The 23,034-nt window shown below is 45.7% G+C and overlaps 1 protein-coding gene and 2 long non-coding RNA genes across 13 annotated transcripts in view; 2 read left to right on the top strand and 1 right to left on the bottom strand.

Annotated features, from left to right (window-relative positions):
* LOC147351388 (uncharacterized) overlaps positions 1 to 4,367 on the top strand; it is a 46,238-nt gene extending 41,871 nt beyond the window's left edge. For both annotated transcript variants that reach the window (XR_015147481.1, XR_015147480.1), the window contains exon 3: positions 4,228 to 4,367. This is a non-coding gene — a long non-coding RNA (uncharacterized LOC147351388). The remainder of the gene's footprint in view (positions 1 to 4,227) is intronic.
* Positions 1 to 23,034, bottom strand: part of MARCHF10 (membrane associated ring-CH-type finger 10) — a 99,964-nt gene that overhangs the window by 34,395 nt on the left and 42,535 nt on the right. Inside the window, 2 exon segments of the mRNA XM_086357084.1 lie at positions 880 to 1,032; positions 16,243 to 16,411. Coding sequence (XP_086213210.1) covers positions 880 to 1,032; positions 16,243 to 16,411 — 322 coding nt within the window.
* LOC147351387 (uncharacterized) overlaps positions 6,960 to 23,034 on the top strand; it is a 45,652-nt gene continuing 29,577 nt past the window's right edge. For 3 of the 10 annotated variants that reach the window (XR_015147485.1, XR_015147484.1, XR_015147490.1), the window contains exons 1-2: positions 6,960 to 7,322; positions 11,199 to 11,291. This is a non-coding gene — a long non-coding RNA (uncharacterized LOC147351387). Of the gene's footprint in view, positions 7,323 to 7,539; positions 7,678 to 7,955; positions 8,013 to 8,959; positions 9,098 to 11,198; positions 11,292 to 17,764; positions 17,892 to 22,906; positions 22,986 to 23,034 lie in introns of those variants that run through there. The other 7 variants (XR_015147489.1, XR_015147488.1, XR_015147483.1 and 4 more) reach the window with 6 other exon arrangements.

Genomic DNA, 23,034 nt, shown 5'->3' with positions numbered 1-23,034 from the left:
TTGAGCTGTTACAGAGTCACATGTGCTCCAATCGCCCCTAACTTCAAGCCATCCGAGTACATGTTCTATATTTACTTGTGTCCACCACAGTACATATCATACTTTTAAGTAAAGGCTCCTCCGTTCAGCGGGTGGTGCGGAAAGGTGATGCTCAGTGGCTCCTCCAAGGGGACGAAACAGGTGCTTGGCTGGCAAGGTGAGCTGTCAAGTGTCCCTTTCCTTGACCCCCAAGGGGGCTCCTTAGGACCTACTCCTCCTTTCCTTTGCCACCGCAGGAGAGGACAGCGTGGTTAGCCGAGCAGCATGGCTCGGGCCTTGGGATGAATGCTCAGGACCAAAAGAGGAGGTGTCGGCCAAACCAGTGTTTTGAAATAAAGCCTATATCTGCCTCTATGTTATTTCTTACACGCTAAGATCTTGACACCTTGGATCAGAAGGGAGAAAATCTCTGGGGGAGGTGAGTTGTCTGCCATCCACAGACCTCTATCCTGCCCTCCTGGGAGGTAGGTGGGGAATTGCGGCGGGGTGAGACATCCTCAGAGCTGGAAACTGCTTCTCTACCCACCCCCTCCCCCACCCACCCCCATACCTACCACCCACCACCAAAATACCCTCTCCAGAAGCCTAACGGTGGGCATCCACTCAAAACCTTACATGGTCTTGCTTATGGAGTAATGGCAGAGAAAATGAAAACTCTCCCCGCCCTGCCTTTGCCTGCCAGCCTCCCTCAGAGAAGGAAACTGGATCCAATAGTTTGTTTTTAAAACCTTTTAAGTATTTCATTATAAGGTACACTCTCTTCACACAAAAAGCACACGGAATTCACCATGTAATAGTGTAAATCAGTCTCTGAGGTCAGAGATGTATGAGCATCCTCACCTATTCCCCTGAGGGCAGGTACCTTCCCAGGCCGCTGCAGTTTCTGTCTGCTTCTGTCCCCAGACAATCGTGGGCTCTGCGTCTCTGGGCTGACTGTCAGTCTCCCCAGGTTTGGCCTCCTCTTCCTTGATAAAATCTGTGGTGCCTGGGCTGCTGAAAAGTGCAAAATCTTTTCAATAATTTTGTATAGGAAAACATCTTTGTAGAAAGACTGCTCAGAGGGCCTGTGGTGGGGAAGGCGGTTAGGGGAATAAAAAAAAAAAACAACAGGAGGTGAGGGAGAAGCTGGATTTGAAACCTGGCTCTATGATCTTGTAACCACATGGGCTTGGACAGATCACTTCCGGAAGCCTCAGTTTTCCCCACCTGTGACATGGGAATAATAATACCTACTTCACAAGACTGTGATCACCATTCATGAACACCCCCTGACACCTGCCATGTGGATTCTGAAGGGGGTCCTTCCTTTTGCTAAGAAGTTTCTAGCTTCCAGTTCATAGATATTGGGATGGGCCTGCTGGTGAAACCATCGAGAGCCTTTATCTTTGGGACACACAAAGCCCAGCTCCCCATGTCCTCATCCAAACTTGAATCACAGTCTGTTCTGCACCTAGATGTTCATATCCTCAGGTTGCTTATTAGCAACTAATATGGCCTTCCAGAAAGAGTCCAAGCATCTGGGGACCTTTTTTTTTTTTTTGCCTGTGTGTTACCCACCACTGGGTGGGGGCGGGGGGGGGGTTGATACATTCCCAGGAAGACAGTAACTGAAGTGCCAATTCTAATTGAGTTCCTGGTAATATGTTTTTTTTTAAGTCACATTTTGAATTAGGTTGCTAATTGGTATGAATAATCTCAAGTTTCCTCTTCACATGTATTAAGTCTCAGTGCATATGAGCTTGGGAAAAGAGTTTTGTTGTTTTCCACGCATCTCTACAAGTTCTCAAGTTCACAGGCAGTTAGATGGTGAATTTCTAGATGAAATGCTTCCAGGAGAATTTGCCTGGCTCATCTCCTCTTGGACAGTTCAGAACTTTCACAAATAGCCAGCAGCCAAGGGGGAGGGAGGGTAAAGCTGGGAAGGGTCTCTGAGTCGTATGCGCGAGAACAGCCTTCCTTGGCACATGAAGACAACTGGATTTATGTCCCACGGTGTAAGTTGTGGTTATGTGGGTCTTTTAAAATCAGATTGAGGAAAGGAATGGAAGTTCTCCTTGGCTGCCCGTGAAGCCTGGTTTAAAACAATGATTAGCTACAGCTTACTTTCCCTGACAGGCCCTCGTCAGGGAACTTGCTAGAAGGGGGAGCTGCTGGTGGCGTGGGTTCCAGCTGAGGGCACGTCGGTGGAGCCCAGAGAGACTGTGGGCATGATCGGAAAGAGAATTCTCCAGAAAATGAGAATACATTCTTTGGAGGGTGTAGGATGGTGATTAGACAGGATCTCACTAAGTTGGGAGAGAGGAGGGTGAGAGAGAGGGATGGAGGGCTTAACAGTAAGGGATCCTGCCCTCCTACCCCAGGAGCTGCATTCCTCTGGCCCATAGGCTTCTCTTCATCACTTGGGGCCTTATTCCTCTGCAGCTCTCAGAAGTCATCAACTGCCCCCTGCCTAGCACCTGACAGATGGGTGCGGCTGGGCAGGGAAGCAGCAGGATCATTCTTTACTGAAGAGGAAACAGGAGGAGGACCAGGGAAGGGGCAGGCTTGGGGCACAGGCCAAGTCCAGTGGATATTCAGGACCTGGCTCAAAGGTCCTTTTTATGAGGATTTTACTTTGATTTCCAGCCGAATATTCAGATTTCCTTCACACCCCAGGCAGCAGCCCTCCTGCTCCCCCACCCCATCCACACCCCTACGCCCCCTGTCTCCCAGAGGGCCTTTTTCCTCCAGCCTGCACTAGCTTGCTCCAGCCAGCAGGTCCCTGGAGGCCTGTTTCCTGTGTTGGCCAGAACTTTCAGGGTCCTTAGGGCATTTAGTATTTAAATATTCCAAGATTGCCTCAGAATTGTGTCTTTTCTCTCCAACTAGACTGTAAGCTCCTTAAGGATGAGGACCCTGTCTTAGCCAGCCTGTGTGTTTTCTCAAACTCTCTTGCAGGACAAGTAATAATCACTTAGTATGGTTTATAGGGCTTGAGAAGATGCATTCAGCTGAAAACTATGGGTAATTCCAAAAGTAGAACCATTTTTTCCCTTGTGCTGAACACCCAAGATAACAGATTAGTCTGTTTTGTTCAAAAGAGTACTTTCTTCAAAGCATCAGCTCTCTTAAGTGATTTCCAGAATGATTTCCATAACCATGTCTCCTCTAATTGAGTTATCAGCAAACTAAAGTAATAAAACTGAAAAAACTAGAGATTGTTTGACCAGATCTGGCAGTGAAGAAAACACTGCTGGTAATGAAGCCAGATTCTTCTGACTTTGGGCATTTGTATCTCAGTATCTGCAACTGTAAAATGGGAATATTCGCATCCTTTTGAGTTATCGTGAGGTTTAGCAATAATGTAGGTAAATGGTCTAACTCAGTGTCTGGTGCTTATTACCTGCTAAAAATGGTAACTGCTGCTTCTGCCATAAACAGTGATAATAATACTACCAATAATAATTGGAAATCTGAAGTCACTCCCCTGAGAGAACCAAATTTGACCAGAAACGTATTATTATGCAGGCTTTATGGGTTGAGAATAACTTATTCAGCACCCTTTACTCCTGTGTAATTCTTGCTCTCTTCTTTAATCCTATTATAAAATTCAAAAGACAAATAGCAACTCTTTTTATTGTAATTTGTTCAACAAATGCCTTTTCTCTGTAATAATCCAAGGGCTCACAAAGCTGAGTAAGACATTTTGGCCTAAAGATTATAATCTAACTTGGCTGCACCACTGACTTCTTCCCTGTGATATCCTTTAGCTTCTATGGAAGGCAAAGTCTTATGAACTGCTCCTTCTTTTCCATCTGCACCTGCAGTTACAAGTGAAGTGACCTAAGCTGCCAGCAGCGCAGGAGATCCGGGTTCAAGCTGCGGGCTGGGAAGATCCCTGGAGAAGGGACTGGCTACCCACTCCAGTATTCTTGCCTGGAAAGTTCCATGGACAGAGGAGCCTGGCAGGCTACAGTCCATGGGATCACAAAGAGTTGGACAGGCTAGCAGCACACAAAGTGCCTAGTTTGTATGTATCAGCACATGGATTCCAGATCCTAATCACCTTCCTCACATCCAAAGTGAACAAAAGTTCAGGTCATGGGGGCCTTCCTAAGATGATCTTCATGATAGCATGCTACATATACTAATTTTTAGGAAGACTAAATTATACTGACACTAAAAGGTGAAATATAACTTCCTCTCCAGGTAGTAAGACAGAGCCTTTGCCTTACAGAGGATGGAGCAAGTTGTGTTCAGAAGTTTTGTTGCCAGGCAACCTATCACCCTGAAGTTTGTCAGTGAATTTTGGGAACAAGACTGTGGCTTGCTTTGGGCACCATAAAACCCATTCCTTCTAGTATCTGGGCAAAGGGATGCCTCCAGTAGCAAAGAAATCAAACAGCTGTTTACACAGGAGGCGTCTGCCTCAATTGTCTTGACATTGCTGGGGCACCAATCGTTTGACTGAAGAGTTCTTAATTTGACCAGCAAAAGAAAAAAAAAAAGTAGAAATCTTATATTTATACAAGACCCTGACGACTGGAGATTAGTTCAGGATGGTGGAGAAGAAGGGTGTGCACTCACCTCCTCCTGTGAAAGCACTGAAATCACAACTATTGAACAATCATTGACTGGAAGATGCTGGCACACACACAAAAAAGATACACCACATCCAAAGTCAAAGGAGAAGCCACAGTGAGATGGTAGGAGGGGTGCAGTCATGATAAAATCAAGGCCCAGTCTGGATGGGCGACCCAGACACGGATGAACACTAGTGTCTCAGAAGGTCTCCCACTGTTGTGAAGGTTCTGAGCCCCATGTCAGGCTTTCCAGCCTGGGGATCTAGCAAAGGGACTAGGAATCCCCAGGAAATCTCTCTGTAAAAGTTAGCAGGATCTGATTACAGGACCAGGGGAAACAGAGTCTCCACTCTTGGAGGGCACACACAAAATTTTGTGTACACCAGGACTCAGAGAAGAAGCAGTGTGACCCCACAGGAGACTGAACCATACCCACCTGCTAGTGTTGGAGGGTCTTCTGCAGAGGCATGGGTTGGCAATGGCTCAGCACAGGGACAAAGGCACTGGCCACAGCAGTCATAGGAAGTACCCTTTGGCATGAGCCGTCCTGGAGATCACCATTAGCTCTACCATATAGCGTGCAGATTCCAGGGATGGGTTGCCTCAGATCAAAAAACTAACAGGGAGGGAACACAGACTTACCCATCAGCAGACAAGCAGATTAAAGTTTTACTGAGCACAGCCCTGCCCTCCAGAGCAAGACTGAGTTCTACACACCACCAGTTCCTCATATCAGGAAGCTTGCACAAGCCTCTTAGATAGCCTTGTCTACCAGAAGCAAGAAGAACTATAATCCTGCAGCCTCCAGAATGAAAATCACAGAAATGGAAAGGCAGAAGATTATGTCCCAGATGAAGGAACAAGATAAAACCCCAGAAAAACAATAAAGTGGAGATAGGCAACCTTTCAGAAAAAGAATTCAGAACAATGACAATGAAGATGATCTGGAATCTTGGGAAAAATAATGGAGTCAAATATTGAGAAGATGCAAGAAACATTTAAAAAGACCTGGGAGAACTAAAGAAGAAACAAATAGATGAGCAATGCACTAGAAGGAATCAGTAGCAGGATAACTGAGGGAAAGAAAGAATGGTGGAAGCCAACACTGCAGAACAGAGTAAAGAGAAAATGAAATGAAGACAGCCTAAGAGACCTCTGGGATAACATTAAAAACACCAACATTTTCATTATAGGGGTCCTAGAAGGACAAGAGAGAAAGGATCTGAGAAGATATTTGAAGACATAATAGCTGAAAACTTCACTAACATGAGAAAGGAAATAGAACTTCAGTCAAGTCCAGGAAACTCAGAGAGTCCCAGGCAGGATAAACTGAAGCAGGAACACACTGAAACACATACTAATCAAACTGACAAAAATTAAAGACAAAGATAAGATGTTAAAAGTAACAAGGGAAAATGATAAATAACATACAAGGGTTAACCCAGAAGGTTAACAGCTGATTTCTCAGCAGAAACTCTGTAAGCTAGAAGGGAATGGCATGATATATTTAAAGCCATGAAACAGAAGAAACTACAAGAATACTCTACCCAGTGAGGCACTCATTCAGATTTGATGGAGAAGTCAAAAGCTTTAAAAGTTAACAATTTAGCACCTTCAAGTCAACCTTACAACAAATACTGGAGAAACTTCTCTAGGCAGGAAACACAAGAGAAGGAAAAGACCTACAAAAACAACCCCCCGCCCCCACCAAGGCCCCTGACAACTGAGAACCTCGTCCTTTTAGTGGCCCATGTTAATTCCATGCACCTGATCATCCTTTAACTCCTCACATCACTGTATACGCAGACACAGCTCTGGATAGACAAAGTGAAAAAGAAAGGTGGAGAGGGAAATACAATTCCTGAACCTGTACCCCTCCCCCACACTATCTCCACTTTAATGCCCAGTGCCTAGGATTGTGCCTGAGAGATGCCTTTTGAAAAGGTTTTATTGCTTTTTTTGGATCATGGGCAGAATTACAGCTTAACCACAAGAGCCGATGTTGCCCTGGTGGAATAGGCAGCCTTCTGTACAGTCAGAAATAATAGGCCGTGTCTGTCTGCTGGTCTGAGTGTGCTGGGAAATGTGTGTTGTCTCACATCCCCAGAGGAGATCTTAATGAAAGCTTAATTATGGACCATAAATGTGTTTTATTTAGGGACCCAGGAGGTGGGATTTTTTTGATTTGGAGAGATGCAGGGCCTAATAAGTAGTCAGGAAAGAAAACATAAACAGTGACCGAGGCCTTTCATTTGTCCCTCCGCGGTGTGGTCCTGAGCCGGCTCTCACATCCAGCGAGGACATCCCCCACCCGGTCCTGTCCCTGATGCCTCCCTCTCAGGGCCAGCTCTGAGGGCATGGTCACACCTCCAGGACTACCGTCAGACACGGAGGGGCCTGCTGGGTTTCTGGCGGTTATGATCCAAACTGTGCCAGACACAGGCATGAAGAAATCAAATGAGTCTCGAGAGAGAGAGAGAGAGAGAGACTGAGAAAGGAAGGATGGGATTTTATTTGTCGCTCACTCCTTCGAGTGCTAGGAGAAGGCTGAGTGAAGTGGCTGCAGCTGTCTGGTCTTCCTGTGCCCCCGACGCACCACACTGGCCAGCCGTGGTCCCCCCTCTCGTCCACCTGCCCTCCGGAAGCTTGAGGTTCCCCCGCTTCTCTTCGGCTCCACTGTGCTGTGCGCCCCGCCCTGCCGAGGGCCACTTACCACACCAGGTAAATTTTACTGGGCCGTCGGGGGCTGGGCAGGCACAGCACAGGGGTCTCAGTGGGCCTGGGGCTGGAGATGGGGAAGTAGCACAGGGTGGCTGGAGACTCGGGCATGGGGCCCGGGGAGGAAGGAGAGGGGCTCAGGAAGGGGGGAAAGGGGGCTGGAGGGACGTGTGGTGGGGTGACCTGGCCCGCCGCTGGGGAGGCGGGTGGCAGTAGTGGCAGGAGGAGGCAGCAGTAATTGGTACTGGGCTGCGGGACAGGGGAGAAAGCAAAGACGGAGCAGTAAGGGGAATATTCAACACAGAACAGTGGGTGCTCACTGCTGTCACCTGCACGAAAGAAAAAGAGCGGTCAGGAGGTAACACTTGCCCGGGGGAAAGGATATTCAAAAGGCTGAGAATGAATCAAAACTCAAAAATCGTTCTTGAGGGGTGGATGGCATCTCCGAGTGCCCGGCTCCTGCCCGGGAGGCGCCTGGCTCGGGTCTCAGAGTCGCTGAAGAGTTAAGCAGGGCAGTGATATCACCATCACTCCCCTTTCCCGCCAGTGGTCTCCGGCGTCCTCGACAGATGCAGGAAAGTTCTTCCCCACTAAGTTCCCATGTGGAAGCTCACGGGCCCTTCTCCTCTCCCACAGCCAGTCTAATTAGCTGTTCTGGCCGCAACATATGGTGGTCCACGGGGTCTCACTTAGGTAAGCCTCTCTCCCCTGATCTTCCAGCTGCCCACCCCGGTTGGGAGGTTGTGGTCATGCCCTAATCTGGCCTTTCTGTTGCAGAGGGGAGGCTTGGGGGAAAAGAGAAAGGAACAGAGAGATCCTGGTGGGCTCACGGGCAGGGAGAGGGAGCAAGCAGGAAGAAGCAGGTGGACAGGAGGGAGGGGTCCAGGTGAAGTTAATGATTTGTTTGCTAACCTCACACTCAATCTGCCATCCTTGCTGGAGGCAGAATATGGGCGTCTGATGGAGTCACGATTCAGAGAGACCCCCCTCAGGCAGGACATATCTCTCTGCTCTGGTGCTCACCAAGCTGGGTCACCTTGGACTGACGGTTTACCGCCTCAGAACCTGTTTCCTTGCCTGCAAAATGAGAGAGGTGTTCTCTCTAGCCCTGTTCCTGCCAGGGTGGTCCTGAGACCACAGCAGTGTGGCTGTCACCTGGCAGCTGCCTAGAAATGCAGACTTCCTGCTCACTCAAACCTACCGAATCATAACCAGCAGTTTATTGAGGTTCCCAGGTATTTCTGGAGAATTTTAAAGTTTGAGAAGCAAGGCAATGAGACAGTGGCCCAACGTATGATGAGAATCACCTATAGAGCTTGTTAAAAAACCAGCTTTGTGGCCCCTTCATTGGAGAGACAGGCTCTGAGTCAGGACAGGCCTCAGGTGTGTGTGCTTTATTAAGGACCTCCCTGGCGACTCTTAGCAACAGAGGAGTTCGGGAAATGCTGCGGTTGAACTTGGTTCCAGAGCTAAGACGCCATTGTTGGAGCCATTACCTATAATGGAGGGCTCTAATCCTTAAGTTCTTGAAAGCGCTATAGGAGCTTACCCACCCATTTTCAAAGGCCTCTCGGCTCCCAGAGTGGCTCCTACTTCTTGGAACCTTTCTCTGTAGTTGTCTTTCCCTTCCTTCCTCAACTGTTCTTGCACCATCTCTCTTATTACTCCGTCCACTCTCTCAGGGAAGACACTCTTGTGGTTTCAGCCACCTCTTACTCACTGCCGGCCCTTGGCTTCTTCCTGGTGGCTGGGAGTCCTCTGCTGAGCAGCAGACCTGGGTAAGCAGGTGCTTCCTGGCATCTCCTGGCCTGACTAGGATGTTCCTGAAGACAGCAGCCACAGAATAAGCCTTGCCTTCTCCTTGATTTCTCAGCCTTGGCAAAGGCAGCTGCTGTTGGCCTAGTTTTCTGGGCCAGAAACCAAGATCTCTTGGATTCCTCCTTTTTCCTTTTCCCCATTCCTGACCCTCACCAAATTCTGCCAGGTTTACCTCCTTAAACATCCCTCTGGCCCAGACCCTCTCCCTCTGCTTTTGCTCCAGGTCAAGCCCTTTTCAGGTCTCTCTGGGGCCACTGCAGTTGTGGGTAGTCTGGTCTTTTGGCTTCTGTCTGCCTTCACCCTCCTTGCCAACCCCCTTCCCTGGTCACGGTCAGCTGCTAACAATGCTGATCTGGTAGAGCCCTTTCCCTGTTCAGCCCGCTGCTCCAGCACCTCCAGCATGACACTCAGGGCCCTCTGGAGCCGGGTCCTTGCTTACCTGGAGGGCATCAACTTTACACTTCCTAACTTGTAGCCTGATCCTGACCCAGAGCTTCTCATACTCAACCTGTGCACACAAATCTCCCAGAGAGCCTGTTACATGCGGGTTCTGAGTCAGTAAGGCAGGGCTGGGGTTCTCGCATTTTTAACAAGTTCTCAGGTGATGCCCCTGTTCCTTGTCTGGAGATACTGTGAGCCCCTAGACTCATTGTAGTTTCTCCATGTCTGTCTGTCTGTCCTCTCTCTCTCCCCTCCCTCATCCTTTCTTCCACACCTTTGTGTCTTCAGCACCTCTGCTGGGTGCACCTTTCCTGCTTTAATCTCCTGTGCTCATTCGCTCAGTCCTGTCTGCCTCTGCGACCTCATGGACTGTAGGTCGCCAGGTTCCTCTGTCTATGGAATTTTCCAGGCAAGAATACTGGAGTGGGTTTCCCTTTCCTTCTCCAGGGGATCTTCCTGACCCAGGGATTGAACCTGTGTCTCCTGCACTGGCAGGCGGGTTCTTTACCCCTAGCCACCTGGGAAGCCACCTTCCTCCTCTACTGCTAAGTCGCTTCAGTCATGTCCGACTCTGTGCAACCCTATAGATGGCAGCCCACCAGGCTCTGCCGTCCCTGGGATTCTCCAGGCAAGAACACTGGAGTGGGTTGCCATTGCCTTCTCCATTGTGTGAAAGTGAAAAGTGAAAGTGAAGTCGCTCAGTCGCGTCCAACTCGTAACGACCCCATGGACTGCAGCCCACCAGGCTCCTCCGTCCATGGGATTTTCTAGGCAAGAGTACTGGAGTGACTTGCCATTGCCTTCTCCACCTTCCTCCTCTGGCCCTGGCTAAATCCCCTCCTTCAGGAATTTTTGCCCCACAGGCCCCTCCCTACACATCCTTAGAACTTACCTTGGCCAGGGTGTCTTGGTGTCCCACCCTCCCACTAGGCTGGGAGCCCCTGGAAGGCAGGTCCTGTGTGTTTGAGTCTTGTATCCCCAGTATCTATGTGCTGCCTGGCAGATAAGCAGGCAGTAAGTGAATAGTGAAGTGCTGAATGAATGCATGATGGGCAGGAAAACCAAGGCCCCTTGTGCCATGTGCTCTGAGATGGTGGGGGAGAGTTGAATGTGTTGCTAATATCCCATAGGTCCTGGAGGTATAGATGGATGACTTTATTGATAATCAAAGAGTGAAACATTTTAAATGATCAAGTTATGACCTGTCACATCTCAAACTAAAATATCTTTGGTTGAGCTATTCTTTTACAGAGATGCTAACCTGGGAGTGGCCTATGGTGTTGGGAGCAGGCTTCATAAGTAGAGGGGGTCTTTGGGATTAACCTTTACCTAACCTTTACCTAAAGCCCAGTCTATACCCAGGATTTTACTCCTCACGTCTACCTTGTGGTGTTGGTAACAACTCCATTTTACTGATGAGAAAACTGAGATTGAAGAAGTTGCCAGTTTATATTTATAGGGTGAAGTAGACCAGAAATCTGAACCAGGACTTCAAATTCCGGGCTCTGTGATACCTGCGCCCCTCATTTAGGAGCATTACCATACATGGACTGAGAATTCGGATTCAGTCTATAAATATAGGAGCATTTGCTTATGTCAGTTGTTTTCTAACTTGGGCAGACAGCTTGGAAAGTTGTTGGACGCCGCTGGACTTGCCTGGAAACCCATTCATCTTGGCCTCTCAGGGAATCTTCAACAGAACTGACTTGCCAGGTAAGTTATGAAGATTTGGGATTTGCCCTCAAATTTCTCTTCCTGGCTGCTCTTCAAGTGAATATTTCCCAATCCAACAGAGACCACAGTTGTCTTAGAGGTGTACCTTTTAAAATATGAGTTTGCTGCTTTTTCTTAGTTTTAGTCTCCATCATAAGCCCACTCTTAGGCTGACTACGTCTTGCTACTCCTACAAATCTGTATCTGGTAATGACTAACACTGAACTCAATAAGAAGTGAGGAGAATATCAGAACATTTGGCTCTGTTTTAAAGGGCAAGATTTTGGAAGCAGGCTCACCGGACTCCATCCAGATCACTTTTCCTGGCACATAATGAGAGGGACTGTGCCGGGGCTCCGGGTGAGAGGAGAGGGCAGAAGAGGGCTTTTACTTCCTATGAGCCTGGCACTGGGGGTCAGGAGCGTCTTAGGACTCTGGGTGTCAGACCCCCACAGCACAATGGCCTTTGGATGGCTCTACATGTCCTGGAAAGGAGAGGCGGCTCCTGTCCAAGTCAAGACGGGGCTGGGAGGTTTTCTGGGAACAGGCAGGAGTCCAGGAGCCGGTGGCCCCTACAGCTCCGTGCACTCAATGGGCCTGCTGTCTGCTCTGCTTCCCACTGGTTCATACAGGTCGATGGAAGGACTCAGATCCTGGGTACAGACTGGGTCTTTGGTAAAGGTTAATCCCCACGCCTCCTCCCCCTGCTTCTGAAAGAAGAATATGTTAACTGGGCCAGGCTTATTTCTCACTCCGCATCCATGTTCACCTTGATTGTGAAATAGGATTTCTGAATCGATTGCATGTCAGACCCAGCTGAGTCTTGACTTGCCGCCTGAGTTTTTCATGTCTTTTTGGAGGGAAAGCAAATCTCTGGCTTGGTGAATGCTTTCTGATTGTTCATCTTTTTCCATTTGGTGTTATGCTTTGAAAATTCAGGGTGTAGTAAAAGTGTCTGTGCCTGTGTTTGTGTTAGGTGTTTAAAAGTACAACTCTGATTTTTGGTAAGGGAAAGAAGACTGAGGAGGAGGGAGGAGTTAACATAAAGACAAAACAAAATTTCTAGTCCATTCTCCTTACTGAATAAAGCTCTTGTGTGCAGGATACCTTAGTGAAGTGAAAGTGAAAGTCACTCAGTCGTGTTTGACTCTTTGTGACCCCATGGACTATACAGTCCATGGAATTCTCCAGGCCAGAATACTGGAATGGGTAACCTTTCCCTTCTCCAAGGGAGCTTCCCAACCCAGAGATCGAACCCAGGTCTCCCACATTGCAGGCAGATTCTTTACCAGCTGAGCCACAAGGGAAGCCCAAGAATACTGAAATGGGTAGCCCATCCCTTCTCCAGCAGATCTTCCCGACCCAGGAATCAAACCGGGGTCTCCTGCATTGCAGGCAGATTCTTTACCAACTGAGCTATCATGTATGAGCTATAGTGCTGGAGGCTGTTCTAATGGTTGAGAATGTTTTATCACTGAATCCTCCCAGCTATGCTAGCAGGTAGGATCTGTTCTGACTCCCAGGCTCTGCCATTTTACAGATGAGGAAACTGAGGCACAGAGAAGTTACTTCTCAAAGGGACACAGCAAATGAGAAACAGGGCCCAGATGCTAATCCAAGCATTTTGTTGCTAAAGCACTTGCCCACAACTGCATGGAGATAGGGGACAAGGCGAATCATAAGCCAACTCATTTAGAAACAGTTCCATGGAATATATGAATTAATTTAAAATGCACGAATTCCTCCTAACAGAGTGTGAAGTACAATGAAAATCTGAGACCTTCTTGGTTATAAATCTATTAGTAGCGGGTACCAGTGGTTCCTCTCTTGTAAATAGCTGTTTTAGGGGTTCCAGATGATAATTCACATATAAGGATTATAACGGAATGTCACTACATAGGTTTGCATGTAAGTCAAGCCACATTCCCCAGCTGAATTATTTTATCCAGGAAAAGTATGGCATAACACAGTATGGAATGTTAGCCTATTGAGCAAAGGAATTCCACTGTCTTAATGGAATTAGTTTTGCGTAGAACTCAGGTCTGACATGGCAAGTTTTGGTAACTCACTGCAATCTTTGGGTGGCCCCCAAAATGCTTTAGAAACTTATTTCCCCACAGAGGTGAAGGAAAGCAGGAGCTTGTGAATTTACCCACTGAATTGGATGGCTGTGTCCTAGATACTTTAGGTCCCCACGCCTCTCTTTCTACTATAGCAGGGTATTTATCAGAATGTTCTGAGTTCTCACCACCACTGGACTCAACTTTGCCTGAATAAACTCAGCTTAAGTTATTGCCTTGTCCATGGGCTCTCATTTCCCTGGACTGATAAGGGAATTCTGTGGGTGAGACTACACATGTAAAATGAGTGGATCCCAACACACCAAGACCCTACCTTTAGTTTACCTGATTAACCCCATTTGCTATAGTAACTAACATCAATCAGCAGGGTTTTTATGCTCTCTGGATGGCTGGGCCACAGTGGTCCTGTGGTTGCATAGAGCTCGGTCCATGGTTGCATAGAGCTCGGACACAGCCTAGAGCTATAATGTGATAATAAAGCTGGTGTTTTAAAATTTATTTATTGTATTATTATTTTTAAGCTGGTGGATTTTCTTTTTTTAATCAAGGTGGTTTTTAAAGGCTTTTACTCCAAGTGTTGCTTGCTTAGTCACTCATAGTGTCCAGCTCTTTGCGACCCTTGGGACTGTAGTCCTCCAGGCTCCTCTCTCTGTGGGACTTCTCAGGTAAGAATACTGGATTGGGTTGCCCTTTGTTTCTCCAGGGGATCTTCTGACCCAAGGATCGAACCCATGTCTCCTCCATGGCAGGCAGATTCTCTACCTGCTGAGCCATTGGGGAAGTAACATCTCTTATTTGGTGAAATAATTATCCTTCTGCCAACTTGGCTCTCTTGTCTATACCTTGGTGCTTTCCAGTCTAGTAATTCCTCAAATTTGAGGTTTTATAGAATGGAAAGTGAGTTAATTTTCCTTTCCTGTAAGTGTAGTAAGTTCCATATGGAGTTCGCTCAGTTGGAAGAACATCTGTGTTAATCAAACAAACCAAACGTGGAATGGGCCTGAACTGTCCATTTGAATGATTTATCTCTGCAAAGGACAAAACACAGCATGCAAATGGCTACCCGGTTTTAGCAAGAAGGCTAAAAATTATAACGAGTGACTACAGTTCCATTATTTAAATTCAATTTTTAAAAAGATATCCTCAGTTCGATCCATGACAGCATGTATTTGAGATATTTGAGGAGTGATCTTATCTGCCCTATTTCCTTCTTAAACAGTTGAATTAAAAACCTAATTCCTACTAAAACACTTCAAAATGAGCAGCTGTTAACTAGGAAGAAACATGAGGTCACTTCTAAGCATGAGATAGGTTTTCCATTCTCAGAGAAGGAAATGTGGGCAAATTTTAATGATGGAGCCTAAGACAGTCATAGGCAAGAAGAACATCAGTGAGCATGTGACCGAACTTCTTCCACACACTTACATTACAATGGAGAAGCCTGCTCACACGTCTGTTTTCAGCCAATGGAAAGGTAGGAAAGATGCTCTGGGTTATACAGCATCAACCAATATCTGTGGTTACAGCACCAGGAGCGGTAATAGTGCCCAGTGATGCTGGCGGGTCTCGTGGTTACAGCACCAGGAGCGGTAATAGTGCCCAGTGATGCTGGCGGGTCTCGTGGTTACAGCACCAGGAGCGGTAATAGTGCCCACTGATGCTGGCGGGTCGCTCCCCATCACCCTCAGCCAGAACGAGAATTTTTGCTTGCCCCAGGCGGTGGTGAATCCAGAGGAGCTGGTGAAGAGACTCTTAATTGGGTGGGGTGTTAAGCCATGTTTATCCTCCCTTCACCCGTTCATTGTACCTTTTGCTTTAAAAGCACCAAAGGTAAAAGAAAATTTGGCCAATTAACTAGGAAAAGGAGTTGGGGCTTTGCCTGAAAGGATATCATTTCAGAAGTCAATTTTTTTCTCCACCTTCATTAAAGCTATGAAATATGCCTAGTTAATCTGAGAGTCGCCATTGTCTAAAAATGCATCCAGACTTAACTGGATGGATGGTTGCAGAACAGGAGCTATTTAGGATTAGGAAATCGTTGTGCTTTTAAACAAATTGCATGCTATTTACGAATTCTTGGGCAGTTAATCTGGATCGCTTCCATTCCATTGCAAGCAGAAGATGGGCCTTTTTGCCTGGCTATCCCAACTTCCACATCAGTTCCTCAGAGGAATCAAGTTTGTCCTACAGATGTTGGCTCTAATGGAGATGAGCCTGAGGGACTCTAAACTTCCGGCTGCATTTATCCCCTCTCTGGATACTATTAAGTCGCTCCTGCCTGAAGCAGAGGACGGGCCTTTGCTTCAAAGGCAGCTAAAGAGTGAATTATTTACCAAGTTGCACAAAGGGGAGGATTTATCAAGGCCCCCCTTGTTTCCCCCCAGAGAGGACAACCACAGAACTAGAAGACTTTATTACTCTCTTTCTCGGCAGTAAATTATGCCATTCAGATGCATTTGAAAGCTTCCCTTCATGCTCTGGATTGAGTCATAAAACTTGATACCTGGGGCCAAATGTCTTTATCCTCCTAGAAGGATGACGAAGGTGAAAGGGCAGCCATTCTAAGCCAGTGCCACACAAAGGCAGTGAGTGGGCAGAATGCGTGGGCAGTGGAGACCCTTACTCTGCCTACTTCACACCTCTTCAACCTGATGTTCTCCAAAATGAATCTGATCACTAGCGGAAGATCATCAAACCCTCCAAAACCTGAATGAGCCACATGAAAAACACTGGTCCGTCATCAGACCACCTATCTGATTGTTGTCCTTGGTGTGATGCTAGGCTTAAAAAAGCTTGTGAATTTCAAAACAAAACAGAAAACCGTCACTCACCTTTTAGATTTTGTGAATTTCGATAAACCTGCCACTCACCTGGAGGGGGTTTGCTGGGGCCCGCTTTCTCTAATTTCTTGGGAGTCATGGTACTCTTATGTTTCTGCTTGACTGAGGTTTGGTCAATTGCCGGAAGTCTAGAATCGGTCTTACAAGCAGAACTTGTGGCAGATAATCTTGGTTCGGCTTGAGCATCCTCATCAGAACTCTACCGAAAATGAAAGGTCAGATCTGAGTATCAGTGATCAATAGGTCCTCTTTGCTGGGCAGAGGAAAAAGAGACAAGCCAAATGCAGCAACCTCTCAGCAGAGACATCAGAGTGTCCTGCCTGCTCAATGTGCCCTTTTCGCCAGTCAGATTTTCATGGACTGGGTGTAGCAATTTAGAAATAATAGCAAAGTTAATGAGTCTATTTGGTATGACATTATGAAAAGAATGAATTCCTGACCCTTAAGTAATTGGATGACCAATAAACAGCTCATGTTAAAAGCTGCATATGAAAGCATCCATGCATTTAAACTTCTTGATATTTGTTATTTGAACTACTCCAGCGCGGGTGAGGAAGAACCATTCCTTATGTTAATCATATAGTTGACAATGAAAAGGAAATTTAGAGACGAGTGTTGGGACTGAATAAATGAGACCTCAGTTTAATACTCTCAATTATCGGGTGCAACATAAGATAGATTAATCTTTTAAGAAAGACCCTACTTGTCAGTCTTCTGTAAAGAAGTCAGTATAAATCTATGCACGGACAAATCATGACTCACGTGGTGTCAGAATATCTTAACACAGCCTTACAGATGCAATGAAATCTGCCTGCAGTGCAGGAGACCTGAGTTTGATCTCTGGGTTGGGAAGATCCCCTGGAGAAGGGAATGGCTACCCACACCAGTATTCTTGCCTGAGAATTCCATGGACAGAGGAGCCTGGTGGGCTGTAGTCCAAGGGGTGGCAAAAGAATTGGACACAACTGAGCAATTATCATACTTGGCCACACTTAGAGTGAAAAAAAATACATAATTAGGAGAAACTTGGTCTTGAAGGTGATTTAAGTCCTGCCTTACGGTCTTAGGTCCTGGTGTTCATATGATTTGATAGGTGATATGCTCCATGGCAAATAAAACCAAAGGATTGCCTCCCCTCCTCCCAGGGAAAGGGTCACTAAATACTCCGGCATTGCACAATGGTCTGTACTGGCAAGTCCTCTGAAAATGTATTCCTCTGTCGACACAGAGTGCTAAATTAATACCCCCATGCCTCTCCAGTGGTGGCAATTTGTATTGATCTTGCTCCCTGTTCTCGCTGACAGTTGTGGCATTTTCATTTCAAGCCACCTGACTCAGGAAAATACTCTGAATAGCTTTGAATTATTGGGTGCAACGTAAGACAAACTCAGCTCTCAAAAAAGTCCCCTACCTGTCAGTCTTCTACAGGGAAGTCAGTACAAATCTACAGGTGGACAGATCATTCTTCTCTGGATTATAAATCATGTTTGGTAACTTAGAGCCTGGCGACAGCCTTCCAACAAATAATTATTGTTTCTCTCTGCATTTTCAGAAAACAGACCACCCTCAGATAAAGGGACGAGAAGAAGGAAAGGACATAATGAGTTGCTTGTTCTCCCTTTTCCCTTGTGAATCTGGAATTTAATAGAAATCCTTGATAATGATTCTGAAATGTCAAAGATGAAACATGAGGTCATTTCTGGGCATGAGATACGCTTCCCATTCTCAGAGAAGGAAATGTGGGCAAATTTTAATGATAGTGCCTAAGACGGTCATAGGCAAGAAGAACATCAGTGAGCATGTGACCAAACTTCCACACACTTACATTAGTGAATGGAGAAGCCTGCTCACACATCTATTTTCAGCCAATGGAAAGGTAGGAAAGATGCTCTGGGCTAAGACGACCAGTATCCATGGTTACAGCATCAAGAGCAGTTAATAGTGCCCACTGCTGCTGGTGGGTCTCTCCCCATCATCCTCAGCCAGAACGAGAATTTTTGCTTGCCCCAGGCGGTGGTGAGTCCAGAGGAGTTGGTGAAGAGACTCTTAATTGGGTGGGGTGTTAAGCCATGTTTATCCTTCCTTCCCCCATTCATTTGTACCTCTTGCTTTAACAGCACCAAACGTGAAAGAAAGTTTGGCCAGTTAAACCATGCCTAAAAGAGTTGGACACAACTTAGCAACTAAGCAACAAACAACAACAAAATTATGTTTGGAATCATGCATTTGCCTTTCAAATACATCTTTCTCTGGTTCCTGGTTCTATCAACCTGACTTCCAGTTGTGAATCCCTCTTTTTTCTTTTTTTTTTTAACTTTTTATTTTGTATTGGAATATAGCTGATAGTTTCAGGTGGACAGCAAAGGAACTCAGTCATACATATTACGAGTATGATAATCACTCGTGGGTCCAGAAATTACAGCTGAAAGTGAGTGTTTTGTCAGCTGGAAACTAAAACCACAATGGAAAGAACTAGAATACTTATAAATGCAGTGCTGAGTCTTTTCCTGCTTGCTTCATTGACTAATCTTAAGCCAATCACTTCAACATTTTGTGTTTTCATTTGTGTCTTGTCACGTACTCAGCCATTCTCATGCATCCTCTCTCGGGCAAGCCCATTATATTATCCAAGGAGGACGAGCCTTGGGTGAAAGAAGTTGTAGTAACTCATTCTGGCAATAAAATGTAAGATTAATATATAAGACTCTGTAGCCCAGCATGCTGGGAGTGAATCCTCACTGTCACACATAGTGACTGCGTGACATAGGGTTAGTTTTAGTTCATCTCTTTGCCTCTCAGGCTTTCTCATGTGTGAACAATAGTCCCTTCCTTTTGGTGGTTCTGTGAGGATGAAATGAGTTAAGATATGTTTGTTGCACTTAGAACACTGAGGAAGTGCCCTGTAAGCGTTGGCTTTTGCAATTAGCCATTCATGTTAAGCCGTTTAAACAATTAACTAGCTAACTACTGAACATTAACTGCTTGCTGTTGAAACCAAAACCGTAAGCCCCTCTGAGAAATTCTAATGGGTTTTCACATATTTCAAAGAGCAATGGACAGCAAGGTGTGGCAAGTCCTATACCAGACTCTTGATTTCTTCCAAAGGCTGTATAATTTATGATTGTGACATAAATAGCCAGCTGACATTTATCTAGCCTTAAGAAAAATATGGTACAATTTCCCTTTCAGACAATAAAGCTCTAATGGAAAATATTTAACATTGAAAGATTATCAGATGATAATTAAATTATACTGATTTAAAGCTGATTTTAAAAGTGTCTCCTCCTCTTGCAATTTTAAAGAGCAATTACAATTTTCATTTCTTCTCCCTTGTATTCCTATGTTGAAATGTCACACGGAGGTGGAGGCAACAGCACATTGCTATTCCTTTAAGAGGAAGAAAACTAGCTCTGTCTTTCAAAATCAAAGCCTGAAACATGAAACACAAACAAACAAACAAAACTGAAAAGCCTAGACTATATAATACATGTGTAGACATTAGATTCTCTCTTGGTAGTTTGAAAAGAGTCCTAAGAAAACCATGTTAATTAAAGAAACTATTGTTGAAATTAATTTGTATATAGGGTATTATGATTTTTGTAATTAACATTTTTCAAAGATTCCCCAGCTTGCTCTTTGGGCATCGTCCATAATAAAGTTGAGATATTACCTTAGTCAGAGCTAGAATCTCTCAAAAGTTCAGAAAGGGGCTTCCCTGGTGATCCAGTGGCTAAGATTCCATGCTCCCAATGCCGGGGGCCAGGGTTCAATCCCTGGTCAGAGAACTAGATTTTACATGCTGCAACTAAGAGTTTGCATGCTGCAAGTAAGACCCATCACAGCCAAATAAATAATATAAAAAATTCTAAATCAAACCAATTTTAAAAAAAAGAAAGAAAAAAAGTTCAGAGAAAAACTCATACAGGAAAAAGGAGGAATTTACCTTAGGGTATGGAAGTGGCACTGAGCACTGAAGTAGGACTTTGAAACATTATAATGGTTCTGGTTAGATCTTCTAGAAGGTGGAGACCCAAGAGCTGGGAAGTGGGATACATTTTCTCAGGGATGTGAGAGTGACTAGATCTCTAGACAAGGACCTACTGATGTTGAGTCTGAAACAGCAAGGTGACACTGAACAGAGATGATCAGAAGGGCAAGGAGACAGAAGTCATCAGGAACAGAAAGGATCAAGTCATTTTCCAGCTCTTGCCTGATGGCTCATTTCCAAGACCTAAGGAGCTGGTTCTCAACTGGTATGCCACCTCCCTCCTTCCCTCCCATTGCTGAATTCTGATTGATGTGTGCAAATCCCATTGTAGCCAGTGTCATGTGATGGATGAGCTGAGTGGATCTTATGACCTAGTGTAGAGATCAGGACATGACTTGCTGTGAATAAGAAAACAGGCAAAGAACAGTGTCAGGCTGGTGCCAGAGAAAGGCAGTGTGCTCGTTACATTTGAAATAAAGCATTCTCATGAGATTGTGAAAGAGAAGGATCAAGGTCGTGAAACTCGACACTCAAACAGTAAGGACACAGGAAGGGTGGCCAGGGGACTGTGGGTGCAAACGTGTGTCTTCCGAGCGTTGTCCCCAAAGTCCACATTCCTACTGTGCCTCAAACATAAAAACTGCCTTTGAAAATTGAGGGCAGCTTGTATAAATATAGCACTGGCCAAGAAGTTCATTCCGGTTTTTCTATTACATCATATGGGAAACCCCAAATGAACTTTTTGGCCAACCCAATAGCATTCTGGACAGGATGCGTACCTTTATGAATTAAAGAAATATAAAGTTAGCAGGTTCTATGCAGTCTCATAAAGCTGGCTAAATGTTTTCTCTTCTAGGGGGAAAAAAAAAAAAAAAACTGTCAGGGCAGCAATCCCTGGGTTGGGAAGATCCCCTGGAGAAGGGAATAGCAACTCACTTCAGTATTCTTGCCTGGAAAATCCCATGGACAGAGGATCCCGGTGGGCTACAGTCCATGGGGTCATAAGAGTCGGACACGACTTAACAGCTAAACCACCACCAAGGGCAGCAAAGTGCTTCCCATGTGCAGGACGATTTTGAAATTGCTTACCAGGACTGTAAACTTGAACAACAGTAAAGAATAGATTAGTAATTTTGGGGGGGGGTGGGATTTGAACTTGGGTCTCACTCACCTAAATCCCACCGCTTCTTCACCCCGTTTGTGTCTCCCACCTGAAGACGTGGCTGCCAGGTGGGGTTGGACGAGATCAGACTCAGCAGGAAAAGCTTTTGGGAGTCAGCTGGGCTGTCATGTACATGAATTTCATGAGCCGTTGTCTTCACCAACAACAGCTATAGAGAATATGCTCCTGTCTGCCATCTTTTCTGATTCTCATGCTAGCAATTTAGAATGATCCTGTCTGCGACACTGACCTGAGAGCAACAGTGGCCTTAGGGGTTAATGTCTTCATAATCTTTGATCACCTTTGGGGCTGCTCTCTGAAGGAGAGGCATTGTTGGTCTTTAGTAGAACCTGCTTCTTGTTTACGAGACATCCCCCTGGGGAAGGGCCTCTGGGTGAAAGCTTTGCAAGCTACTGAAATGGCAAACGTGACCTGTTTTATGACACTTGCTAGTATTTCTTAAACGCAGCTGAATCCCTCATGGGAAATGAAATCATGGTTGGTTTACATGGGTGGTAACCATACATGTTCATGCTTGGGGGACAAACGAATGTAGTGTTCTTTGAGATGGAGTTCTGTGTGGTGGGCAGTGAGTGAGAAAGCGGCATGTGGCCAGGAAATTGTTGGATTTAAAAAATTTGAACATTCCAATATAGTGTTCTGTAGCACACTGAGACTGCCCTCTGTGAGAGGAGCATCTGAAGAATGTGAAAGATGGCGCTTAAGTGGAGGTCATCCATGAAAAATACCTCCTACTCGAAACAATAAGTCATAAAACATTTAATTGAAAAACATCGTATGTACCTACTGTGTCTTCAGCCCCCACATACAAATAAGGCATTTGCAGTGTGTGTGTGTGCTCAGTCATGTCCAGCCCTTTGCAACTCCATGGACTGCCAGGCTCTTCGGCCCATGGGATTTCCCAGGCAAGAATACTGGAGTAGGTTGCCATTTCCTCCTCCAGGGGATCTTCCCAACCCAGGGATTGAACCTGTATCTCTTCCATCTCTTGCATTGGCAGGTGGATTCTTTGCCACTGCTCCATCTGGAAAGCCCATGCTTGCAATGGGAGAGGCACAGTACTAGCTGTACTAGCAAAACTATGTTTAGTTAAGTGATAAATGGGGTGGTACCGATTCTAAATTTCAGAGGCCTGCACAGCAAAAAAAGAAAAAAAGAACACGAGAAGTTAAGGGATGCTTCATGGAGGAGGTGGTATTTTCTAGGTGGTATTTGCTATGAAAGACTGATAGGAACTGGCTTTGGCTGGAGTCAGCACAGGAGCCAAGGTGTGGATGGAGTGACATGCGTGGTGTGATTCTCAGTGAGGCACGTGGCCAGAACAGAGGGCGTGGGGAACAGAGGTAAGAAATATAGCCGGCTGGCACAGTCCTCCACACATCGTGGGGGTCTCTGAGATTCAAGCAAAGGATGGAGAATCAATGCATTGGAGAATAGGGTCCAACTGAAGGTTTCTGAGTTGAAAGCTGTCATTTTAATGTGGTATTTGTGGTATTTAAGATTAGCTTGTATGTTTCTTTCAGGGAGAAAAAAATGAAGCATCCAGCCAATTTGCCAGTGAAATGATGTTTTTGTAGTTTCAATGGCTTATTTTCATAAAATGTAAGTCTTTCCTTTATTGCAAGAAAAATGCATGTTCATAATGGAAAAC

The sequence above is a fragment of the Bos grunniens genome, chromosome 19 (assembly GCF_055505025.1).
Source record: "Bos grunniens cultivar Pamir isolate PY7600 chromosome 19, Bosgru_T2T1.0, whole genome shotgun sequence".
In the NCBI taxonomy this organism is placed as follows: domain Eukaryota; kingdom Metazoa; phylum Chordata; class Mammalia; order Artiodactyla; family Bovidae; genus Bos; species Bos grunniens.
The sequence above is the reverse complement of the archived record's forward strand: the minus strand, read 5'-3'. Positions and strand labels throughout refer to the sequence as shown.